The sequence below is a fragment of the Opisthocomus hoazin genome, chromosome 7 (assembly GCF_030867145.1).
Source record: "Opisthocomus hoazin isolate bOpiHoa1 chromosome 7, bOpiHoa1.hap1, whole genome shotgun sequence".
Classification (NCBI taxonomy): Eukaryota; Metazoa; Chordata; class Aves; order Opisthocomiformes; family Opisthocomidae; genus Opisthocomus; species Opisthocomus hoazin.
In genome coordinates, this window is record NC_134420.1 from 12,692,504 (window position 1) to 12,714,319 (window position 21,816).

General features: G+C 41.3%; 1 protein-coding gene and 1 non-coding gene across 2 annotated transcripts; both read left to right on the forward strand.

Moving 5' to 3' along the window:
* The first annotated feature begins 9,607 nt into the window (after nt 1-9,607).
* On the forward strand, nt 9,608-21,426 carry EIF4G2 (eukaryotic translation initiation factor 4 gamma 2). The gene is made up of 23 exons (XM_075427121.1): nt 9,608-9,754; nt 9,995-10,033; nt 11,779-11,843; nt 12,025-12,090; nt 12,523-12,648; nt 13,025-13,127; nt 13,774-13,905; nt 14,000-14,066; nt 14,150-14,301; nt 14,740-14,850; nt 15,440-15,523; nt 15,607-15,705; nt 15,916-16,057; nt 16,146-16,306; nt 16,734-16,847; nt 17,636-17,761; nt 17,998-18,102; nt 18,196-18,411; nt 18,719-18,977; nt 19,187-19,391; nt 19,869-20,080; nt 20,224-20,345; nt 20,607-21,426. The coding sequence occupies exons 1-23, from the start codon at nt 9,608-9,610 to the stop codon at nt 20,670-20,672; spliced, it is 2,919 nt and encodes a 972-aa protein (XP_075283236.1). The 3' UTR covers nt 20,673-21,426.
* On the forward strand, nt 16,889-17,046 carry LOC142362115 (small nucleolar RNA SNORD97). The gene has a single exon (XR_012764686.1). It is a non-coding gene; the product is annotated as a small nucleolar RNA SNORD97 (small nucleolar RNA).
* Nucleotides 21,427-21,816: the final 390 nt, after the last annotated feature.

The window sequence follows — 21,816 nt, forward strand, 5'->3', positions numbered from 1 at the left end:
GAAGAGCTTTAAAATTGCACTGATGCCTTTTAACACATTCATAAGGTCTCTCCTCTCAGTTCTTTCAACACTACAAATGTTTTTCTCTCAGTACTTCAGAGACAGAACAGGAAGATCACAAGCCAAGGACAGTTAGCATACTACAAGTTCATCACAGATTGGAAGTACTTCTTGGAGCAGTACTGACATTGATCTTTTTCCCTTATAATCTAAATTTAAATAGATTAGTCTACATTAAAACTGGGAAAATACAGTTGAAAGGACAGTATTCCAGCATTATAAGCAGTGTCGACTTGTTATACACTATTCATGCATTATTTAAACTTGAAAGAAGACACGTGACTCCGATTTCTGCTATTTCCAACCTTTCTTTAAAACATTCTTCTTTAACAAAGCCTTTAAAACTCTGCTTCCCAAGATCTGCTCCTGTTAGAGCTGTCACTTAACTGTATTCCATCTGCTTGGGACAGAAACAGTCACAATTTGTCTCATGTGTCCTGTTACACCAGCATAAATCTAGAGCAACTCCACAGATTTCCTGTGTGATGCACTTACTCAGTTTCTCTACACAAGGATGTGAACATAAAGGAAAACTAGCCTCAATTCAGAGCACAGTACCAACTCTGAACCAACTCCCAGTATAAATAGTCTCACCACACAGAAAGCAAACGCAGCTTTTCTCACTCCGAATATGGATTAAATTACTTTGAACAAAGACAGTCCTAATAAAATCCAAAGGTGTAATCACATTCCACAATGCAGTGCTTTACAAAAATAAACTAAAGTTCCAGTATCAGAAACAGCACGTCTTCCATCTAGTCATACCTAGCCTGCTTCTCAAACATTCACTAATGTAATTTAGGGGTAGATTTAGATACTGTAAACAGCTTTGTATTTTGGCATGAAAATAACCCTTTCTCTGTCCATAACGTATATTTGTACAGAATAGCCCCTAACTTTGTATTTAAACAGCACTAATTTTTCCATCAAGACAATGCCTTTATTTCTGAATCTTCCTTCCCCAGTTGCAGAGACTAATAAATTGCAGAATAATAAACCACATCTTTATTTGGTCTTGTACTGTGGCTCCTTTGTCCTTGTTACAGCAGTGTAATATATCCTTAAATGGGACATAAATTATATTTACGACATGAGAGGTCTTAGTAAAACAGGAATTTGCATCACTGATTTTTCTGTGTTGTTCAGATACTACACTGATAGAAACTACACAAATATCTAGAAAAGCAAATGCAGATAAAACTGAAGGACATACAAGTGAAGATTTCAATGTATGAATCATGGTAAGTAATTCAACTAGTGTTAATTTACTGAAATGCAAATTGATTGGCTGTTTCATTACAGTACTTTCTGTTATAATAGTAATATACAGATTTTTAACAATTGAGTCATCTATGCTCCTACCACCTATATGTTAAAAAAGCTGAGACAATAGTACTTATTTGCACACATTCCTTAGAAGATACTTGCTGTTCAGAGAGATCTGTCAACAAAGAATAGATGGTCTGGGATGAAAAGCATTGTTCCTAGGTCTTCCTACACACATCTGCAATTTTAAGACTGTACAAAAGTGTGCAGTCAACCCTCTCTACCCACCTTTCTCACAGATCCCCAGAATAATCTGGCACTAAGGAAATCCATGTGGTCAACATAAAAAAATCATAATCTCTTTGGAAAAAAACTGTAGAGGGAGTGGGGACACAGAGTTGGCTCTGATCTCTTGTTGATTCTCACAAGTTTCACACAATCTGTGGTGCAAACAGTGATTTCAGAGAGTTTCTGAAGAAAGAACAAATTGGACAGAAACCTCCAAGGTGGAAGTAATTAGTTTCCTCATTTGGGGTGATGTGATAACCTTTGCATCTATTCTACTATCATAAGTACAGAATCCAACTTTTACTTTTTTTCCTATGTTGTAAGAAATAATAACTTGAGCTATTCAGTCACATGCACCTGTAACTTCAGCCCTGCTCTTCACTCCATTTTTTTATTTTGATTTCTTCTGACAAGTCACAAGAAATGTTACATATTAAGTTTTATCTCTTAATTCATTGTGAATCCTTTAAATGGATTAAGGACTAAATAGTGTCAATATAAAAACATTCTACAGAAATGCAAAACAATTTTAACACACTTTAAGTAGACTGGATTAAACAAAGGGAACCATAGGTCAAACAATAGAAATGCTGTTTATTGGAATCTAATAGTTTCATGTTGTTGAACCTATTTAAAAAACACACATTTGCAATAACATGCTCATATGTACAAGTAATCATCTTTTTATATTAAGGAAGGATTTTGAACTTTTCAGACAGTTAACAAGGGAAAACAGAAAGACTTCGCTGACATCCAACAGGTTAACTTGGTTTTATAACTACTTGCCTGATTTCCCTGGATTTTTGCTTCCTCTTGATGACTGAAAATGCTAAGTAGCTTTTCCTCACCTTTTTCTAGCTCAACTGGATATTTGATCCCTAAATAACAGAAAATCTGGCCCTTACAGAAACCTAACAGAGTATTAATGCTATCCTTTGTCATTAAAAGAAATTATATTAACATCAACCATTGATAAGTATTATATGTGAATATTACCTTAGCTTGTAAGAAGAAACGCCACATTTCTGCCCATGGAAAAGTAAGGCAAACAGCAAGGAGTAGCTTACTACATCTAACAAAAGCCCTTTCCTACAAACAACTAAAAGTATATACAGGTTCTGTGGTGTATTCGTAGTGTCTCCTACACATACAAACTATGACACAGCATTTTCTGCAATGAAAAAGATACTAGAAAATTATTTTGATAATACCAAGTGCAACACTTTAATAATAGTAATTTCCTATCCGTGTTTCTGACTTCATGAATAATATATTTTTATAAAGATCAGAGTAATGCAATGCAGCTATAGGACACTCTCATGCTCTTCCAACTCAATCAACTGTAATTTGTGTGCAGCTCCAGTAGGTGTTTATGAATATGTAAGTATTTCATACAAAGATGACTGCCACAAAAGCACTTAAGCAGGCAGATTACAATGGAATCAAGCCAATACATTTTAAAATTGATACAAGGATTATTACTTCTTAAACACTGTACAGTTAAACCACAGAACTCACTAAGATATGCATGATATTGTGGCGGCCTAAAACGTGTCAAAATGAGATGTTAACATAAAAAACTGAAATACCAATAACTGTAAGAATTACAAATTCTAGACATACTTTAAGGTAATTCAAACATGAACTGGCAGTGGTTAGGAGGATGAAAAAAAAGCTCTTCTCTTAGCAAACAATGAAATGATAAATTTTAAAGCCTTATTACTTTATTGTAAGGCTGGTGCTGACCAACGTCAGAAACAGAACACTGCAGTACAGCACACACTCTGCTGGTGCTAAAGAATATGAACAAATCTGTCATTTCAAAAGACTAGAGAACGTAAATATTTTACAGCTTACATGTTTCATTGAACTAGACCTGCTCAGAAGACAGTCACTGTTGGGTTTGGTTTTGTCGGGTTTTTTTTTTCTCCTAAACCATTCTGGGAATACACGTGCAATCTTTCTCATTGAAAGTTATGAGGATTATGCATTAGTACAATTACATCAGCTAAAAATATTCACCGTTCTAAATAGGACTGAAAGCAAAGCAAGCTGTACTGTTACGGGCACTGCCTCACTTTCCTTAGTTGCCTGTATAAACACTTACTGCTGAAATAACAGTATCTCTGACACTTAAGTATTCTAGACAGTTTTTACTGGCTAACTACAGAGTCATACCCCAAACATCTTTACAGATTTCTTGCAAAGAACCGTAAGAGTCCTGTGCAATTGTAACTGCCAGACTAATTGTTATACTTAAGAACTCTAGCCAGTCTTCAATAGACAATACGGAGAATTTTTTTTTTTTTAATATATCTGATAAAGGACTGGATCTGAGCAGCAGGAAAACCAGATGCTGAGTTAAGGTACAGGGAACAGCATTTCAGAAGACAACTCGATGAAAGCAAAATTTTTTATTTTTTTTTTTCCTGCATCCCAGAGTCCTGAGGGAACTGGCCGATGTAGTTGCCAAGCCACTCTCCATGATATTTGAAAAGTCATGGCAGTCAGGGGAAGTCCCCAGTGACTGGAAAAAGGGAAACATTGTGCCCCTTTTCAAAAAGGGTAGAAAGGAAGACCCTGGGAACTACTGACCTGTCAGCCTCACCTCTGTGCCTGGGAAGATCATGGAACAGATCCTCCTAGAAGATATGCTAAGGCACATGGAGGCCAGGGACGTGATTCGAGACACCCAGCATGGCTTCACCAAGGGCAAGTCCTGCCTCACCAACCTAGTGGCTTTCTATGATGGTGTAACAACAAGAGTGGACAAGGGAAAACCAATGGACGTCATCTATCTGGATTTTTGTAAAGCCTTTGACACGGCCCCCCCACAACATCCTTCTCTCCAAATTGGAGAGCCATGGATTTGATGGGTGGACCGTTCGGTGGATAAAGAATTGGTTGGATGGTCGCAGCCAAAGGGTAGTGGTCAACGGCTCAATGTCTGGATGGAGACCAGTGACAAGTGGAGTCCCTCAGGGGTCCGTACTGGGACCGGTGCTGTTCGATATATTTATCAATGACATGGACAGCGACATCGAGTGTACCCTCAGCAAGTTTGCAGATGACACCAAGCTGAGTGGTACGGTTGATACACCAGAAGGATGGGATGCCATCCACAGAGACCTGGACAAGCTGGAGAGGTGGGCCTGTGTGAACCTCATGAAGTTCAACAAGGCCAAGTGCAAGGTCCTACACCTGGATCAGGGTAATCCCCAGTATCAATACAGGCTGGGGGATGAAAGGATCGAGAGCAGCCCTGCTGAGAGGGACTTGGGGGTACTGATAGACGAAAGGCTGGGCATGAGCCGGCAATGTGTGCTGGCAGCCCAGAGAGCCAACCGTGTCCTGGGCTGCATCAAGAGAAGCGTGGCCAGCAGGTCAAGAGAGGTGATTCTGCCCTTCTACTCTGCTCTGGTGAGACCTCACCTGGAGTACTGCGTTCAGCTCTGCAGCCCTCAGCACAAGAAGGACATGGAACTGTTGGAGCGGGTCCAAAGGAGGGCTACAAAAATGATCCAAGGGCTGGAGCACCTCTCCTATGAGGACAGGCTGAGAGAGTTGGGCTTGTTCAGCCTAGAGAAGAGAAGGCTGCGGGGAGACCTGATTGCAGCCTTTCAGTACTTAAAGGGAGCCTATAGGAAAGATGGGGACAATCTTTTTAGTAGAGACAGCAGTAACAGGACGAGGGGTAATGGTTTTAAACTAAAACAGGGTAGGTTTAGGCTAGATATAAGGAAGAAATTCTTTACAATGAGGGTGGTGAAACACTGGAACGGGTTGCCCAGAGAGGTAGTGGAGGCCCCATCCCTGGAAACATTCAAGACCAGTTTGGACAGGGCTCTGAGCAACCTGATCTAGTTAGTGGTGTCCCTGCTCGCTGCGGGGGGGTTGGACTAGATGACCTCTAGGGGTCCCTTCCGACCCAAAACTTTCTATGATTCTATGAAAATAATTGGGTTTATTAGATAGAACATTCACTGAAATCTGCTGCAAAGGATTTTCCAAAGGAAGGGAAAAGCGAAGGGACCTCCCAGGTGGTCAGAAGTCTACCACTGTTTACAAGGACTGGAATGCTCTTGCCTCAGTGAGTACTGTTAAATCAGCATCACTAAAAGTAATGGCTTCAAGCTGAAAGAGGGCAGATTTAGATTAGATATAAGCAGGAAATTCTTTACTATGACAGTTGTGAGACACTGGAACAGGTTGCCCAGAGAAGTTGTGGATGCCCCCTCCCTGGAAGTGTTCAAGGCCAGGTTGGATGGGGCTTTGAGCAGCCTGGTCTAGTGGAAGGTGTCACGGCCCATGGCAGGGGGATTGGAACAGATGATCTTTAAAGGTCCCTTCCAACCCAAACCATTGTATGATTCTGCGATTTTGTATTCAGAAGTTTAATACCAATATATACGCTGCAAATTAAAATCTGTAGAGAAAAACCACAAAGCCTTCTGCAGCACTTTTACACCATCCGTGCCATATTGTACAAATTAGGCACATAAGAAATATATTACTGCATTTTTCCAAAAGACAATGCAAACAATTCTTACAATAGTGCATCTGCACAATATAAATGAGTTTGCCATTAAGAGCATTCTGCTTCAGCAGAAGTACCAAAAAAAATGTTTAACTGAAAAATACAGGTGTGTTTTTCAGTTTGGGTTTCATCTTTGTTGTTTGGGGTTTTTTCCCCCAGGCCTTTTTTCTACAGTACAGCTCTTCTTGAGACAGACTTCCATCACAGGAAAAACTATATGAGTACATTTGGTTAAATGTTCACGCCACCTGCTACATTCATGGAGTGGGTCAGGAACTACATAGACATTGCTTTGGAGAAAAATGAGACTCACCTGGAAATGCAGACAGCAAAACTGTTTAGAAAGTAAGAAGGTGCAGGAGGTGATTATTTTGGAGAAATTACCATGGAGTAAACTAAGGTGAGAATTCTCAGTGAATCATTTCGTAGTAATTCTCTACATGGATATTTGGTTCATATTAAATGCATGTCTATACCACATTAATGGGGCACTCTGCATAAAACCCAGCCTAGCTAGATCCATGACCAGTACAGCGATGAGATGCAGTATTTACTGGAGATGGTATATGCTACCCTGTCATCAGCACTCTGTCTGGAATCTCCACCCAGCAGGGCTCAGCTTTGTAATCACTGCAATGCAACCTACCACACAGGGTAAATCACGGTGAGTCCACCTTGGCAACAGTAAGTGAAAACTCCCAGTTCTGCAATGCTCCTTTCCCACATTCTGTGAGTTGTTTTGGTAAACGACAGCAGCTAGTCCAGGTTCTGAGCCATGCCATATGTGCAGCAAAGAAGTATTCCTCTTCCACTCAGCCAGATGCTGCATCTGTGGCAGCAACTCCTGTTTCTGTGCCACACAGTCTGCAACACAGTAGGTTTCTCATGACACTTCACAAACAACCCTTCTCCTCCAAACAATCAGTGAAAGTGCACTCAAGTTGGAATTATGCATAGATTCTGCAAGTTCAGACTTGCAGAAACAAATCCAGAACTACCATTATGTCAATTGTAAAACAGCTTATTTGAATTAAAACATCACTGGTGTTCAGGGCAAGTGGAAGAGAGAAAGGGGGGAAATACAAAGGCGTGGGAGGATTTGGACAATGCACTAAGGTGACTGATCGGTACAAGCTGACACTGAAACTTATAGCTATTAAATACCATTTGCTGATTTTTTGTGTGTGTGAAGACAAGGGGACAAATTGAAAAAAATTAGTTAAATCTGTTCCTGAATAATCTTATAAACAATTGTGCTTCTACATTCTCAGACATGAATAATGGTGTCTTCCACATCAGTTTGTGGAATTTAAGAAGTAGGTGAGGCGTATAAAATAGAAGGCATTTCACAATCTTTTTTGTCCTCTGTACTACAGTTTATTGCCTTCATCAATTGTACTAGTGCAGCTGATCTACAAGGCTGACAAAGTGTGACACACAGATGTGAAGGAAAGCTGAGCAGCCAAGTGCAGAAACTTCTTAGGTTCCCACCTGCCAAAGTCAGTGTGAGATACGGAATAGCATATATTCGGCTGGTCTTAATATAATGCAGGATAGAGTCCTAAAAATGCAATTATAGTTTTAAGAAAACCATGATCATTTGCTGCTATTCTTTTACGGACCAAATGTTGGTTTTTTTCCCGTTATGATAATAAATATTTTATAGTATGCTTTAAAATTAACAAAAAAGGTAATACTTGAATCTGTCAACATGTACCTACCATGCTTTGCAGGTTTTCCATTCTCTTGTCTTCTTCCTCCCCTCCTTCCCCCCAAAAAATTTAAACCCTACTTAATTTTCACTTATGAGGTCTCTGCCCTAAACAGAGTTGAAATGCTTATGCTGGAAACACTGCATGAGAATATTCTGACATCCAATGCAAAACAAAATCCTTGGTTTCACTTCCATTTTTAAGATTTGCTGGTATATCTATTAATTTTTATTACTTTTTACTCTGAGAACATTTATTTCAATAATATTAACTGGTTTTAATATTGGTTTAAATCTTGTTGACTTTGCTGTTGCCTCTGTGCCCATTGACGCCTTCTTTCAAACTGGACTACATTGACTTCAATGGAGTTCTGCACTGTTCTGTTCTCACAGACTCACATCTGAGGTCCAAGCTCTTGCAGTAATATGACTGCTGTCCAATGCAGGAACATGTCATTATATAAAAATTCTGGTATGACAAGTATCTGTCACAGTTATGTTCACCCTTGCACAAAATGTACATGCTCAAAATTTACTTTCAGATAGTTTATTCAAGATTTTCCATAACACAATCTGGTAAGTAATCTGTCCTTAATGCTTACAGGTATGAGATGGGGAAACCTATCTTGAACAAACTTCATCCCAGGTAAGAGGCAACGTAAGAACTCCTCCATGATGCTTTAGGCCTTATATAACCCTTGAGACACTGTGGCACACCGTGTTGAAAGCATTAGGAATGAGATTGGCTCTGGGAAACTGGAAGTTCTGCAATATCATTTGTGTGGACTTGCTGTCTATATGGTTCAAGACTTACTACATGTATTACTTTCTCCCAGTCATCTGAATTATGAGTCATACAAACAGAAAGAGGAACGCGTATATGTGAACAAAGCAGATGTGCATGTTTGTCAAGTTTGTTGTCAGGTTTACTTAGCTCTTGTTTTCTGTCCTGCCCCATCTAGGGCAAAAAAGTTTGCATCTTTGACAAGTCCGGGTAGCTGCTACCTCAGCGACAATCTGAGACTAACACCTGACTATTAAACGATAAAACCTCACACTGGTAAGTCTCTGGAAGTCTCCCATGACTCAAACTTCCACCTACAGCTTAAAAGCCTGGCGATCTTTGTTTTGTTTAACTGAGCAGGAGCAAGAAAACCCCACCAGCTGTGTGCTTAGCATGATAAGTACATTTAAAAGTCTCTCAAGAATCCTGGTTGTCCATCGGTTGCCTGCAGAACACCCTGCCATGGACAGACAGGCCAGTTTATAGCTAAAAGCACATGCAGAGATAGAAATAGTTTGCAAACCCAGAAAGCAAACCTGAAATTGGATCTGTACAGACAGACTCTTGGAGCTCAAATGGCAAGCTTCCTCCTTCGGATCTGATTGCAAGCTCAGGACTACAGTCTATAAGAGCTAATTTTTTACCTCAACCGAATTTGAAATGTGGTCTCACTGAAGAGAAATCTAGGCTTAAATTTTATTAAATAAAAAAAAAAGCAAAACCCCTCATGAGAATACACATATGTTAAACTATTCTTCTATGAACGTGACAGAATCAACTGTAACTCACACTCTAGGCCTCTAGAACTGGGGCTCTGTGACGGCTGAACCACAGGAACAAACACCGAAGGAAAGCTGCAGCCAAGCTGCCGCCATCAACGGGGTACGCCACTTGCGCAAATTTCCCTTCCCTCCTAGACCCTACCGCCAGCCATGTGGCGTAACGGCTTTCGCGAGTACGGATGCTGCACTGCGGCGATGGCACAGTTCAACCAAACTTTCTCCCTCCTCCTCCCACTTCGACGTTAAGGCCACCCCCTTTCTCGGTGATGATTGGCGAGACGGGCGGAGCCCTTCGCGGCGATTGGCGGCTGCTGGAGGGAGGTGGGGTAGGTTGCGTGAAGGGTAATAAAGTTAGTGGAGCTGGCTCAGCGCGCTTTAGACGCGGCAGCGAGTCGGCTCTCTATGGAGGTGGCGGAGGGAAGCGTTGGGCCGTTGCTGCTCCTGCTGTGGTGACTCGGAGACTCGCCCTGTCCCGCGCGCTCCCCCCTTCCCCTCCCCAGCCCCGGTCCCCGGCTCCCTTCCCCTCCCCCCCCCCCTTCTTTTGCCTTTTCCCCTGCCCTTGGTAGCCGTCGGGACCCGGGGAACCTGACGAGGCCTTAGGGAAGGTGAGAAATGCGGGAGAGCGGTGCGGGGCCGGGAGGGAACGGGTACTGCTGCAGCCTCTGGTTAAAATGGCGGCTGCCCCAAGTAGCCGCCATTTTGTCGTCGGCAGCTTCTTGCTTTCTTACTTACAAAATGGCCGCTGGGGTCGATGGCCGCTTTCGAATTACCGCGGACGCTAAACGAAGGGGTAGAGGAGATCGGCAGCCCCCGCTAGGCGCGGAAGGGAAGCTGAGTAGAAGCGTTTGAGGCTAAAGCCGCGTACGTGTAGCGGGGGAGATGGGGTCGGGCAGTGCCGGTTCGTAGCCGCTGTCTTGCGGGGGATCGGACCGGCTGCGGGATCCTCATCTGTAGCTGCGGTCTCTAGGACCCCGGATGTCCAAGAGGTTTGCTCTTGAAGGGGAGTAGCCTCGGTACGCGTAGCGGGCTGCGGTCTTAGGGTCTTTTACATCCTTGTTGCTGGGGGTGGTGGTGGGGGAGTTGTTTGTTCTCCAGAGTCAATGGTGAGAGTTGTGGGTGGTTTGTTTTTTTTTTTTTTTGTTCACTTACTCCTATCTCCCTTCCTCGTGGAAGGGCGAGCGGTCTACCGAGAAGCCGTGTCCGTCGGCAGCAGCCTCGCCCATGTTTCCTGTTCGGGCTCGGGCGGCGAGTAAAGGCAAGGCGCTGCTTGAGTGGGGGCGGTGATGCGGGGGAATAGCGACTGCTTTCCCTTTTCCCTCCGGTGGCGAAGGAGCGGAGCCCGTTCTCCTTCCTCGCAGAGAACAAAGAGCCGGCCGGGCTGCTGGCGGCGCCTGAGCCTGGGAACGGGCGGCGCCCGGTGGGGGAAGGGGAGGCGGCTCGGTGCGTCCGGCGCCGCCAGCTCCATGCGGCAGCGTAGCGCCTGCCTCCTGCGGGGGGCGCCCCTCCCGCTTCCGCAGCTCTTTTGTTCGGCGGCAGCCATGTTGGGAGCCTTCCCTCGTGCCCGTGCTGCCGCCGCCGCCTGCATGGGGGGAGGTGTGTTCTGTTGGGTGCTCCTCGGGCTGGCTCTCCGAGGAGGTGGCTGTTAGAGCACATCTGTGATGGAGCCTCAAAATGCTTGTGAGGTTTTTACGTGCTCCCCAGGCGTTTCTGTCAGCCCCCTAATTACTTTTCTGCTACGTTAGCGGGGCCATGAAGTTTTTCTTCCTGCTGCTGTCTTGCAAGCTAAAATTTGAAGTGGGGAGGGGCGATTTTTTTTCATTAGCAGCTTAATTGGCTATTTGAACTTGGATGTAGGAAACAACACTTTATTAAGTGCATTTTGTGCTCTGTTACTTCTCGCTTTGAAACTTGACTACTTCGTCTTGTCTTGCCACGATTAATCATAGCTTGTAAAGCATATCAGTAAAGGATTCGTTTAATTAAACACCTCTTCCCCCCCCCGCCCCCCGCCGTGCAAGTGCTTTTGAGGGGTTGAGACAGTAAATTTGAGGCTCTTACTTTCTCAGTCCGTGATTCCCTTATCTCCTCCCTCACACCTTTTGGAAAATATGGCTATAATGATGAAAGTGGCCTTTCTGTGAATATCCCCAGTATTGCATTAATTAAGAGTTTACTTAACCTTTTAGGAGGTTTAGTGCTTCAGGGTTCCCCTTGTCTATCAAATGTTTGTACTTTTATTGTAAGTTAGATACTATGGCTGCTAGTAAAACAACTATAATATGAATGCTTGATTTGTCTTTCTAGGTTTTGTTTTTCCCCACCCCGTCAATTTAATTTTATTCTTTTGAAGATTCTTCGTTGTCAAGCCGCCAAAGTGGAGAGTGCGATTGCAGAAGGGGGTGCTTCTCGTTTCAGGTATTACGCTTTTTTTGTTGTTTTATGAACACTTGGCAGTGGAAACTGTCCTTTAAGGAGAAATTAAATTTATATTCGGTATATATTTATATTTAATATATTTATATATATTAAAACTGACCTGTGGTTGAAAGCACTGGGATTTTGAACTTACATGAGATTACATTGTTGTTTTTAACAGTGCTTCTTCAGGCGGAGGAGGTGGTAGGGGTGCACCTCAGCACTATCCCAAGACTGCCAGCAACAGGTATGTCATCTTGCTTTTTGATTTGGCATGATCTTAAAGACAGAGAATGCTTGATGGTGCATACAGAGTTGAAAATAGAGTAGTTTTAAAGTTGTAAAAGGAATATCTACTGAGTTCACAACATGTTAATGTTCTCCAGCCTGTGGCAGGGTAGCATATAATCTGTTGAAAGTGTCATGAGTGGTACAAGGTGCACAGACTTTTTCATTTGTTTCACTTAGTTTAGAGGGTTTTCTTGTGTGTCTTATTCTTGTTGAGTGACTACTTCACTGTGCAACAGATGTTGCAGTGTTGGTAGGGCAGGGGTATATGTATGCTTTCAACAGAGCTGGTAACAGGATTAGCCTAAGGAAGGCAATAATGGAAGGTTAAAAGGCCAGTTCTTGAAATCGTTGTTTCTGTTTAACAATCACATTCTTAAAAACTTTACAGCGAGTTCCTGGGGAAAACCCCAGGGCAAAACGCTCAGAAATGGATTCCTTCACGAAGCACTAGACGAGATGACGACTCCGCAAATGACAAAGAACGACATGATGCAATCTTCAGGAAAGTAAGAGGGTAAGTTTTTTGTAAGACTTTTTTTTTTTTTCTCTCTTTCTTTACTGTTTTCTTCAACAATTTATCTCTCTGAATGGGCTGGAGGAAAGTAAGACATATGTGTGCCTTGAGTTTGGGGTGGGGATGGTGTCCTTTGGAGGGAACGAGGCAGAAACTGATAGGCCAGCAGCAGCAAACACTTGAGAGGTACCTCTTGTGAGAGGATTAGTCTTTTCAATAATACTTTACATTCTAAAGCTCTCCCAAAAAAGCAATGGAGTAGAAAATTGCACATTCAGTTTCTCTTAACAGATGGAAGAACTTGGGTCTAAAATTACTAGTAGCGTGCTTACAGTATCTGTAATCTGGGTGTTTATTTTTGTTTGTTCCTCTTTAGCATACTAAATAAGCTTACTCCTGAAAAGTTTGACAAGCTATGCCTTGAGCTCCTCAATGTGGGTGTAGAATCTAAGCTCATCCTAAAAGGGGTCATACTGCTGGTAAGTTTTCTTGCGTATTAAAGAGGTTGACTGTCTTTTATGGGATACAGAAGTAACATGGTTGATGTGGTGTTTGGTAATCCAAACATACAGAAATACCATTTCTGCTTTTTGTGTAAAAAGGGCGTACTGGGGAAGGAGATAGACTTAATACTCTTAACCTTCCATTTTAGAAGTCTCAAGAATCACTAAATGCGATTGAGGGTTTTTTTGTAATGTAAGATGCTAGCTAGCAATCTTACTTCCCTGGCCCCCTCTCTCCTGTTGAACAAGCCTAATGGTCTTGGAAAAGCTACCCCGGGTGACCACTTGGTACACTGATTCAACTATCATGTCGCTTTTGTTTAATCTGAGATCAGATCGGCAATACTGATTTTAGTGTGCTGGTGATAAACTTCAGATTTGTCCCATTCATTGGCTAAGGATTATTGAAGCTCTTTAATATGTACAATAGCTTTTCTCCTTTGTTTCGGCATTAAGACTAGTGTTAAAACATTATTTCTGTATGTTAGATGACACAGCAAAAAAATAGATGTTCTAGATCGCGTAGAGTGGTAATATTCCATTGTGTGTCTTGCACCTCACTTTTCTAATAATGTTTTCATCCTGCTATATGCTAACCTTACTCAAAATAAAATCTATTTAGATCGTAGACAAAGCCCTTGAAGAGCCCAAGTATAGCTCACTGTATGCTCAACTATGTCTGCGACTGGCAGAAGATGCACCCAATTTTGATGGCCCATCAGCAGAGAGTCATCCAGGACAGAAGCAAAGCACAGTGAGTATATCTCTCAATCTGGAATGACAGATTTTGCTAGCATGTATAGTTGCACTGATTAGCTTAATCATTTTCTTTGTTCTTTTTTTGTTAGACATTCAGACGCCTCCTAATATCTAAACTTCAAGATGAATTTGAAAACCGAACCAGAAATGTTGATAGTAAGTGTTAAAACTGTTTTAGTACAGAATTTATTCATATTTTCTTTCAACAGCCTTGTTAAACAGGCTTCTTTGTTTTCCAGTCTATGATAAGCATGATGGTCCCCTCCTCCCCGAGGAGGAGGAACAGAGAGCCATTGCCAAGATCAAGATGCTGGGGAACATCAAATTCATTGGAGAACTTGGCAAGCTTGATCTTATTCATGAATCTATCCTTCATAAGTGCATCAAAACAGTGAGTATTCAGCTTGGGTGGGGGCTGAGAGCAAAATAAGACTTGTAAACAAAAAAATGTAAATGTTTGTGCTGCTTTGGGAGTCTTGAGAGCATAAAAAACCAGAAAAATGTTGCCTGACAACTACCTACCCCCACTGTTTGAAATAAGTAGTCTCAGTGTAATTAAGAAGTAAAACTTGCTTTGTTCAAAGCCATGGGAATTCTTTCGAAGTGAAGATGTAGTTTGACCTAGACAGAAGTACCACAGGTACTTCAAAGTATGTACACTTTCAAGTAGTAAGTACTTCATTTAGTAATTCTTAAAAGCTAATATTAACGTCCATTTGTGTTCAGAGCAAGATAAAATATTTCTGCGTATGTCTGTACGAAGTTATAACTTACTATAAATTGTCATTTATAATATGTTGAAATACCCAGTTCCTCTTTAATATTTCAGCTTTTGGAAAAGAAGAAGAGAGTCCAACTCAAAGATATGGGGGAGGATTTGGAGTGCCTCTGTCAGATAATGAGGACAGTGGGACCTAGATTAGACCATGCAAAAGCCAAGGTATGTGCACATCCACTGCAGTCATTAAACTAAAATCCTATGGCTAAGATTTTAACTGTGGGAATCTTCTGTAGTCAACGTTCTATTCAAAGTACAGAACGAAGGTCTGACTTCAGAGAGCAAGAGTGCAACCATTGCTTCTGCATCAAATCTCTTGATGGCAAAAGGAGACAATCTTTGAAATGGCTTTAAATGTCTTTCCAAAATGTGGTTAGGGTCGTGAGGAAGTCACAAAAGCAAGAATGTTGTTTCTAAATGCTGCTTCAAAAGATGTGGTGAGGAGGTCAATTCCGAACACAACTAGATGATCTGACAGGTTTATTTTGGACCTTGACTTGCGAGTTCTGAATGTAAACTTGAAATGGCGTCATAAGAATATGGGAAGTTTTCATCTTTGACTCAGTAAGATGTTTTGATACATTGGCTTTCGTTAAGCTGTACTGCCATCAAGGAGATTGAGATGGCTGGAAAGGGCAAAAGTGTTCTGTTGTTTGATCTTGGATGTCCTGAATGTGGTCACCCTTCCTGAAAATACTCAAGACATTGATAGAGTAAGCCCTCACTTGTAACATCACTTTTGTTCCCCCAGTCCTTAATGGATCAGTACTTTGCCCGTATGCGCTCCTTGATGTCAAGTAAGGAATTGCCAGCAAGGATTCGTTTCCTGCTGCAGGTATGATGATAAAATGGCTTACTGATTTTTTTTTTTCACTGAGTTGTCTTGAATCCTTTCCTAATAATTAATTATTATCCAAGGATACTGTGGAGTTGAGAGAACACAACTGGGTTCCTCGCAAAGCTTTTCTTGACAATGGACCAAAGACTATCAATCAAATCCGTCAAGATGCAGTAAAAGTAAGTGTTGCACGTAAGTCTTGTGCTTGACTTTTGCTGTTTATTCACAAAACCGATGCTGTGCACCTACAAGTGGTACTCATAGTAGAGTGTGACAGTAAGGGGTTAAGGGTTAAAATCAGATGGAGTTCTATAGTTCAGGGCTAAAAACTTGACTTCGGCAGGGACTATTACTCGCAACTGACCAAAATGGTAATTTATGTTTTAAAGGATCTGGGAGTTTTTATTCCTGCTCCTTTGTCTCAAGGGATGAGAAGTGACTTCTTTCTGGAGGGACCCTTTATGCCACCCAGGATGAAACTTGACAGGGACCCACTCGGAGGGCTTGCTGATATGTTTGGACAAATGCCAGGTACACTGAAACTGCAAGGCTGATGTGGTGACTGTGGCTGTACTGTATTGAACAAGAACTAGAATTGTCTTTTATCTCACTAATACAGGTAGCGGAATTGGTACTGGTCCAGGGGTTATTCAGGATAGATTTTCACCCACCATGGGACGCCATCGTTCAAACCAACTTTTCAATGGCCATGGGGGTCACCTCATGCCTTCTGCTCAATCCCAGTTTGGAGAACTAGGCAAATCTTTTCTGAAAAGTCAGGTAAGGAAGATGTTGTTCATAGGGTGACTTAAGCATGTTTAGAAGCTCTTCTACAGATGCGTATGTTATGGATTATAGTCTGCATATGTTGAAAGACTTCGTAAGATTTGATTCTGATAAGAACTGATCCTCAGCTGATACAAAAATTCTAAACCACTTCTTGAACTGTGCAAGAGATGCAAGGAATACACTTTTTTTACTGCAAGAAGAGGTGCATGTGGCTTTGGTGGGTCAGAATGGTGTGTTTTATTTGACAGGTAGCCCTGTTCTTAGGGATAGATGCTATTCTCCCACCACCCTTGCTCCTTCTTTCTCCCTTCCTGGCAGATAGTCTTTGTTCCTCTGGTCCCTCTGGTACTACTTACCATATGATGTACGCCACTCCATCATCTGCACTTCTTTCTCTATATCTCCCTTTCTGAAATAGGGGCAAAGCCAGCTCTACCATAACCAGAATCAGGGACTCTTATCCCAGCAACAAGGACAGTCGAAGGATATGCCACCTCGGTTTTCTAAGAAAGGACAGCTTAATGCAGATGAGGTACATTACATGCCTACATTACTTAAAGCTTATACTAAATATTGCCCAATGATTATAGCAAGACGCGTTATTATGAGGACTAATGCTGGAACTCTTTCTCCTTCTACTCCTCCTCCTTTGTCCCTTCCTCTTTCACCTTACCCGTCCCTTTCCTTAGGGTATCCAGCGTCCTATGAGCAAGACTGAGATATGAGGGCAATTTCTTGGGGTATCCCTTCCTTCCCCCACACCTCCAAGAACACTACTCTGACATCAGTTCCCATGCATCATACTGATAGCAATACATTTAATAAAGCTCAGGACTTTCTGAAATTTTTAGAAACCCTGAAGTGCTGGACCAGGCTAATTTTTTTTTTTTTTTTTTTTTTAGAACTGGCTAATAGGCAAAAATGTCAAATGCAAAGTAAACTGCATTGTTACTTTGAGTCTTAACTAGAGTTTTGTCCTGATTTCTGACCAATTGGTAGAGTTTTATCTTGGCTGTAAAATATATCAGCAAAAGTTAAGTATCTTCTTGGGTCTCTAACATACTGCATCTAAAAGGAGCAATTCCAGATTCTGATACCAATAGAACTAAACACCAGTAACTTCCAATAAGTTGTGAATCACTGAGGTGTGCTTTTGGGGGAATTTCGGTACACGTGTGGCTTGCTCTGTATTTGAGTGTAACATTGTAGAAACAGAAAAGTCATGCCTCAGTGGGATTAGTTTGTGTGCGTCCATGGCTGTGTATTCTTGGTCAGAATACTTGAAACCGTTGAGTTTTTTTCTGACTTACCTGTTTACAGATTAGCCTGAGACCTGCTCAGTCTTTTCTAATGAATAAAAACCAAGTGCCAAAGCTTCAGCCCCAGATAACTATGATTCCTCCCAGTGCTCAACCACCACGCACTCAGACGCCACCGTTGGGACAGGTAAATACAAAAATAGCTGTATGGTGTTGGCTATACTTAATTTCTTCATGCATGTAAAACACTAGTTTCTAATATGGGAAGGGAGAGAGGAGAGGTGTTGTCTTTGCACAGAGGAGGATATACAAAAAGAATGTAGGAAAACCTAATTTGACTTTCATCTACTTTTGTACGTATTTAGTGGTCTTGATATAAGTGTAGGTAGATGTACTGCAGAGAAATTCTGGTATCTTTTTCAGCCTCCTCAACTTGGTCTTAAAACAAATCCACCACTTATACAAGAAAAGCCTGCAAAGACCACCAAGAAACCACCTCCTTCTAAAGAAGAGCTGCTTAAACAAACTGTAAGTTAAGTATGTAATAGTGCTTCTTGAAGCCTTGTACATGCTCTTTAAAAATGAACGCTTGTGTAACTATACCTTTTTCCCCCCCTCTAGGAAGCCGTTGTGACTGAGTATCTGAACAATGGAAATGCTAATGATGCTGTCAGTACTGTGAGAGAAATGAGAGCTCCGAAACACTTTATTCCTGAGATGTTGAGCAAAGTAATAATTCAATCCCTAGATAGATCAGATGAAGACAAAGAGAAAGCAAGTACTTTGATTAGCTTGCTCAAGCAGGAGGGAATAGCCACAAGTGACAACTTCATGCAGGTACTGCAGTTTAATAGGTTCACAGTCTTCGTTGCTTGGCTTTTCACGGTGTTTAGCTTGCGTAAAAGCAGTGTGCAAATTCTTTCAAGTCCTGTTCATCTGAGGAGGTAAAAAGCAGAAACCTGTCACAGGCATAAGAATTTATTAAAGGAAGAAATGTAGGTACAGGATTTCAGGAACTGGAAATGGGGAACCTCTTGGCATTCAGTGCAGAAAAGAAAAATGAGACTTGTATGTAGTGTGAGTATTACTGTGCACAACAACAGAATTACTTCAGATTTCAACTTGCATCCTTACTGTTTCTTAGGCATTCCTGAATGTATTGGACCAGTGCCCTAAACTGGAGGTGGACATCCCATTGGTGAAATCTTACTTAGCACAGTTTGCAGCCCGTGCCATTATTTCAGAACTGGTGAGCATTTCCGAACTGGCTCAACCACTAGAAAGCGGCACCCATTTCCCTCTCTTCTTGCTTTGTCTTCAGCAGTTAGCTAAGTTACAAGATCGTGAATGGCTAACAGAATTGTTCCAACAAAGCAAAGTGAATATGCAGAAAATGTTACCAGGTAAGAATAACAATGTAGCTGTTACGACACCTGTATGTAAGTGTATGCAAGATGTGGTTTTGTTGATTTTTTTTTTTTTTTTTTACACTGGAGTAAAATAACGTACAAGGTTATTTTGATGCAGTCAGCTGTTGTGATTCTGAAGAGTGGTGTTTCATAAGAGGTGGTTAGACTGATGAACCATTGAGTGTGTCTGTCTTGTTTGTCAGAAATTGACCAGAACAAGGACCGCATGCTGGAGATCTTGGAAGGGAAGGGGCTTAGCTTCTTGTTCCCACTTCTGAAACTGGAGAAGGAACTGCTAAAGCAAATAAAATTGGATCCATCCCCTCAAGCCATCTATAAGTGGATTAAAGATAACATTTCACCCAAACTTCATGTAGATAAGGGATTTGTGAATATATTGATGACCAGGTGAGATGCTGTGTTTATGTAGTTTAGGCATATGTTTTGTTAACCTACCAATAAGTTACTAATTCTGAAAAGGCTGACGTGTGAGCTCTATGCAGAGAGTGAACAGGGAGAGAACTTGTTCTGAGCAGACCTCCCATGTATTAGACACCCGTTGTATTTGAGAAGTAAAGCCAAGTTTTCAGGCTTGCATCAGTGTGAAGTGTTGCTTTTCCTTGAGAAGAAGTCTAGACCTGTGTACTTTCTCTAAAATGTTTCAGAGCAGTAACAAGCAAAACCAGGATTTTTGTGGTGCAGTCAACCACAATACTAATCCATTGTGCATGTACCTAACTGCTTATATGCTTATATAAGCAGGGAGGATATTTTTAGTAATAGCAAACTGAACTTGAGAGTAAGTACTCGTCTTAATGTTTTAGAACACTAAATCTAGTTGCTATGTCAGTTTACAGAACTGACCTGGTATGGTTTTTTGTCTAGTTTCTTGCAGTATATTTCTAGTGAAGTAAACCCACCTAGTGACGAATCGGATTCTTCATCTGCTCCATCTAAAGAGCAGCTAGAGCAGGAAAAACAACTGCTTCTTTCCTTCAAGCCGGTAATGCAGAAGTTCCTCCATGACCACGTTGATCTGCAAGTGAGTGCTTTATATGCACTCCAGGTGCACTGCTACAACAATAACTTTCCAAAAGGTATGTGCATCAAGATAGTATCCAACATCTGTGTCTGCTTACTGGTGTCTGCATAATGGCTTCCAGGCTTGTCACTACATTTCTTAGTCAGGTAAGCTGTCAGAAGGTGGTAAGGCTAATGAAGTTTAAACTTACTTCCATAGGCATGTTACTGCGCTTCTTTGTTCATTTCTATGACATGGAGATCATTGAAGAAGAAGCCTTCTTGGCATGGAAAGAAGATATTACTCAAGAGTTTCCAGGGAAAGGCAAAGCTTTATTCCAGGTAAATTTGCTAACGTTGGAGTAGAGATTTGTGTTCTATCTCTGCTACACTGTAGTGTTTGAGAACACTTTCAGACAGTGCTTTTTAAGACTTGTTAATATGTGGAAACTTCATGGGAGTACTTCAAGATGAACTAAGTTGTTTTGTTCTGTTTTTTCTTTGCTGGAGACTTACATGTAGTGCAAAGCGGGGCTGAAAGATTTTTAAAATTAGTTGGGGGAATAAATTCTGCTGCCTTAAACCAGTTTTATGTAACTGCAGGTAAACCAATGGCTAACCTGGCTGGAAACTGCTGAAGAAGAAGAATCTGAAGAAGAAGCTGATTAAAGAACCAGCCAAAGCCTTAAATTGTGCAAACATACTGTTGCTATGATGTAACTGCATTTGACCTAACCACTGCGAAAATTCATTCCGCTGTAATGTTTCACAATATTTAAAGCAGAAGTATGTCAATAGGATATCCTCTGCAAAAGGTTTTTGTAGTATGTCTTAATAGTCTACAATAAAAATATTTTAGAGTATCTTTAATGTTTAGATAACAGTGTATTAGCAGCATGCAATAATTACATCATAAGTTCTTGAGCAGAAGCAGTCTGTTGCAAGGGTCTTCTTTGCTGCCAGTTATCATAGGCTGTTTTTAAGTTAGAAAACTGAATAGCAACACTGAATACTGTAGAAATGCACTTTGCTCAGTGTAATACTTGAGTTGTTGCAATATTTGATTATCCATTTGGTTGTCACAGAGAATCCTTAACTGTAATCGATGGTTGTTGCCGTAATAGTATATTGCCTGTATTTCTACCTCTAGTAATGGGCTTTATGTGCTAGGTTTTAATACCCTTGAGCCTGGGCAAGTGCACAAGTCTTTTTAAAAGAAATAGTTACTTGCACGAAAACTGATCAGCTGAAGAGAGGTTTAATGCCCTTTGGAAGAGGTCTTTGTGGGTGTGAAACATGACATGGTGAGAAATCTGAATTGGTCCCTCTGTAGTACTGAAATTAAATCTACTTAATTTATCAAGACATGTTCATGCCCTGATTTTATATACTTGTATCTATCAATAAACATTGTGATACTTGACTTGTTCCTGAATGTCTCACAGTAGATAAGTTTTGAGTGACAACTAGTTTACTTCTGAAAGGAAACCTCACTGGAAGCTGACAGACTGGGACCATCTTAAGATTCTTTTTATAATAGTGTTAATAGGTAAATGAATTCTAGATAAGGTCACAGACAGAATTACACACTACAGATCTGCTGTGGTAGGAGAAAAATGAAATTCTGCTGAAGAATAGTAGGTGTTAGCTGTGTGGTCCAATGTATGCTTTATCAGTGAGTGCTTTTTACCTTCCCAATGCTTTGAACTTTCTGCAGGTCACATGCATGTTTTTTAATCAAATAGCACTGTTAGCTGCCTGTTTCTCAGATTGGCAAAAAAAACCCTGCAAAACAGTTGAATGATGTTGCATT

Bases quoted from the DNA above. Each gene is read 5' to 3' on its own strand.
- EIF4G2 (XM_075427121.1), top strand. From the start codon at position 9,608: ATGCTGCACTGCGGCGATGGCACAGTTCAACCAAACTTTCTCCCTCCT. The intron at 14,302-14,739 runs GTGAGTATTCAG...TTAATATTTCAG, and splicing joins TTCATAAGTGCATCAAAACA to CTTTTGGAAAAGAAGAAGAG. The intron at 16,848-17,635 runs GTACATTACATG...ACCTGTTTACAG, and splicing joins GACAGCTTAATGCAGATGAG to ATTAGCCTGAGACCTGCTCA.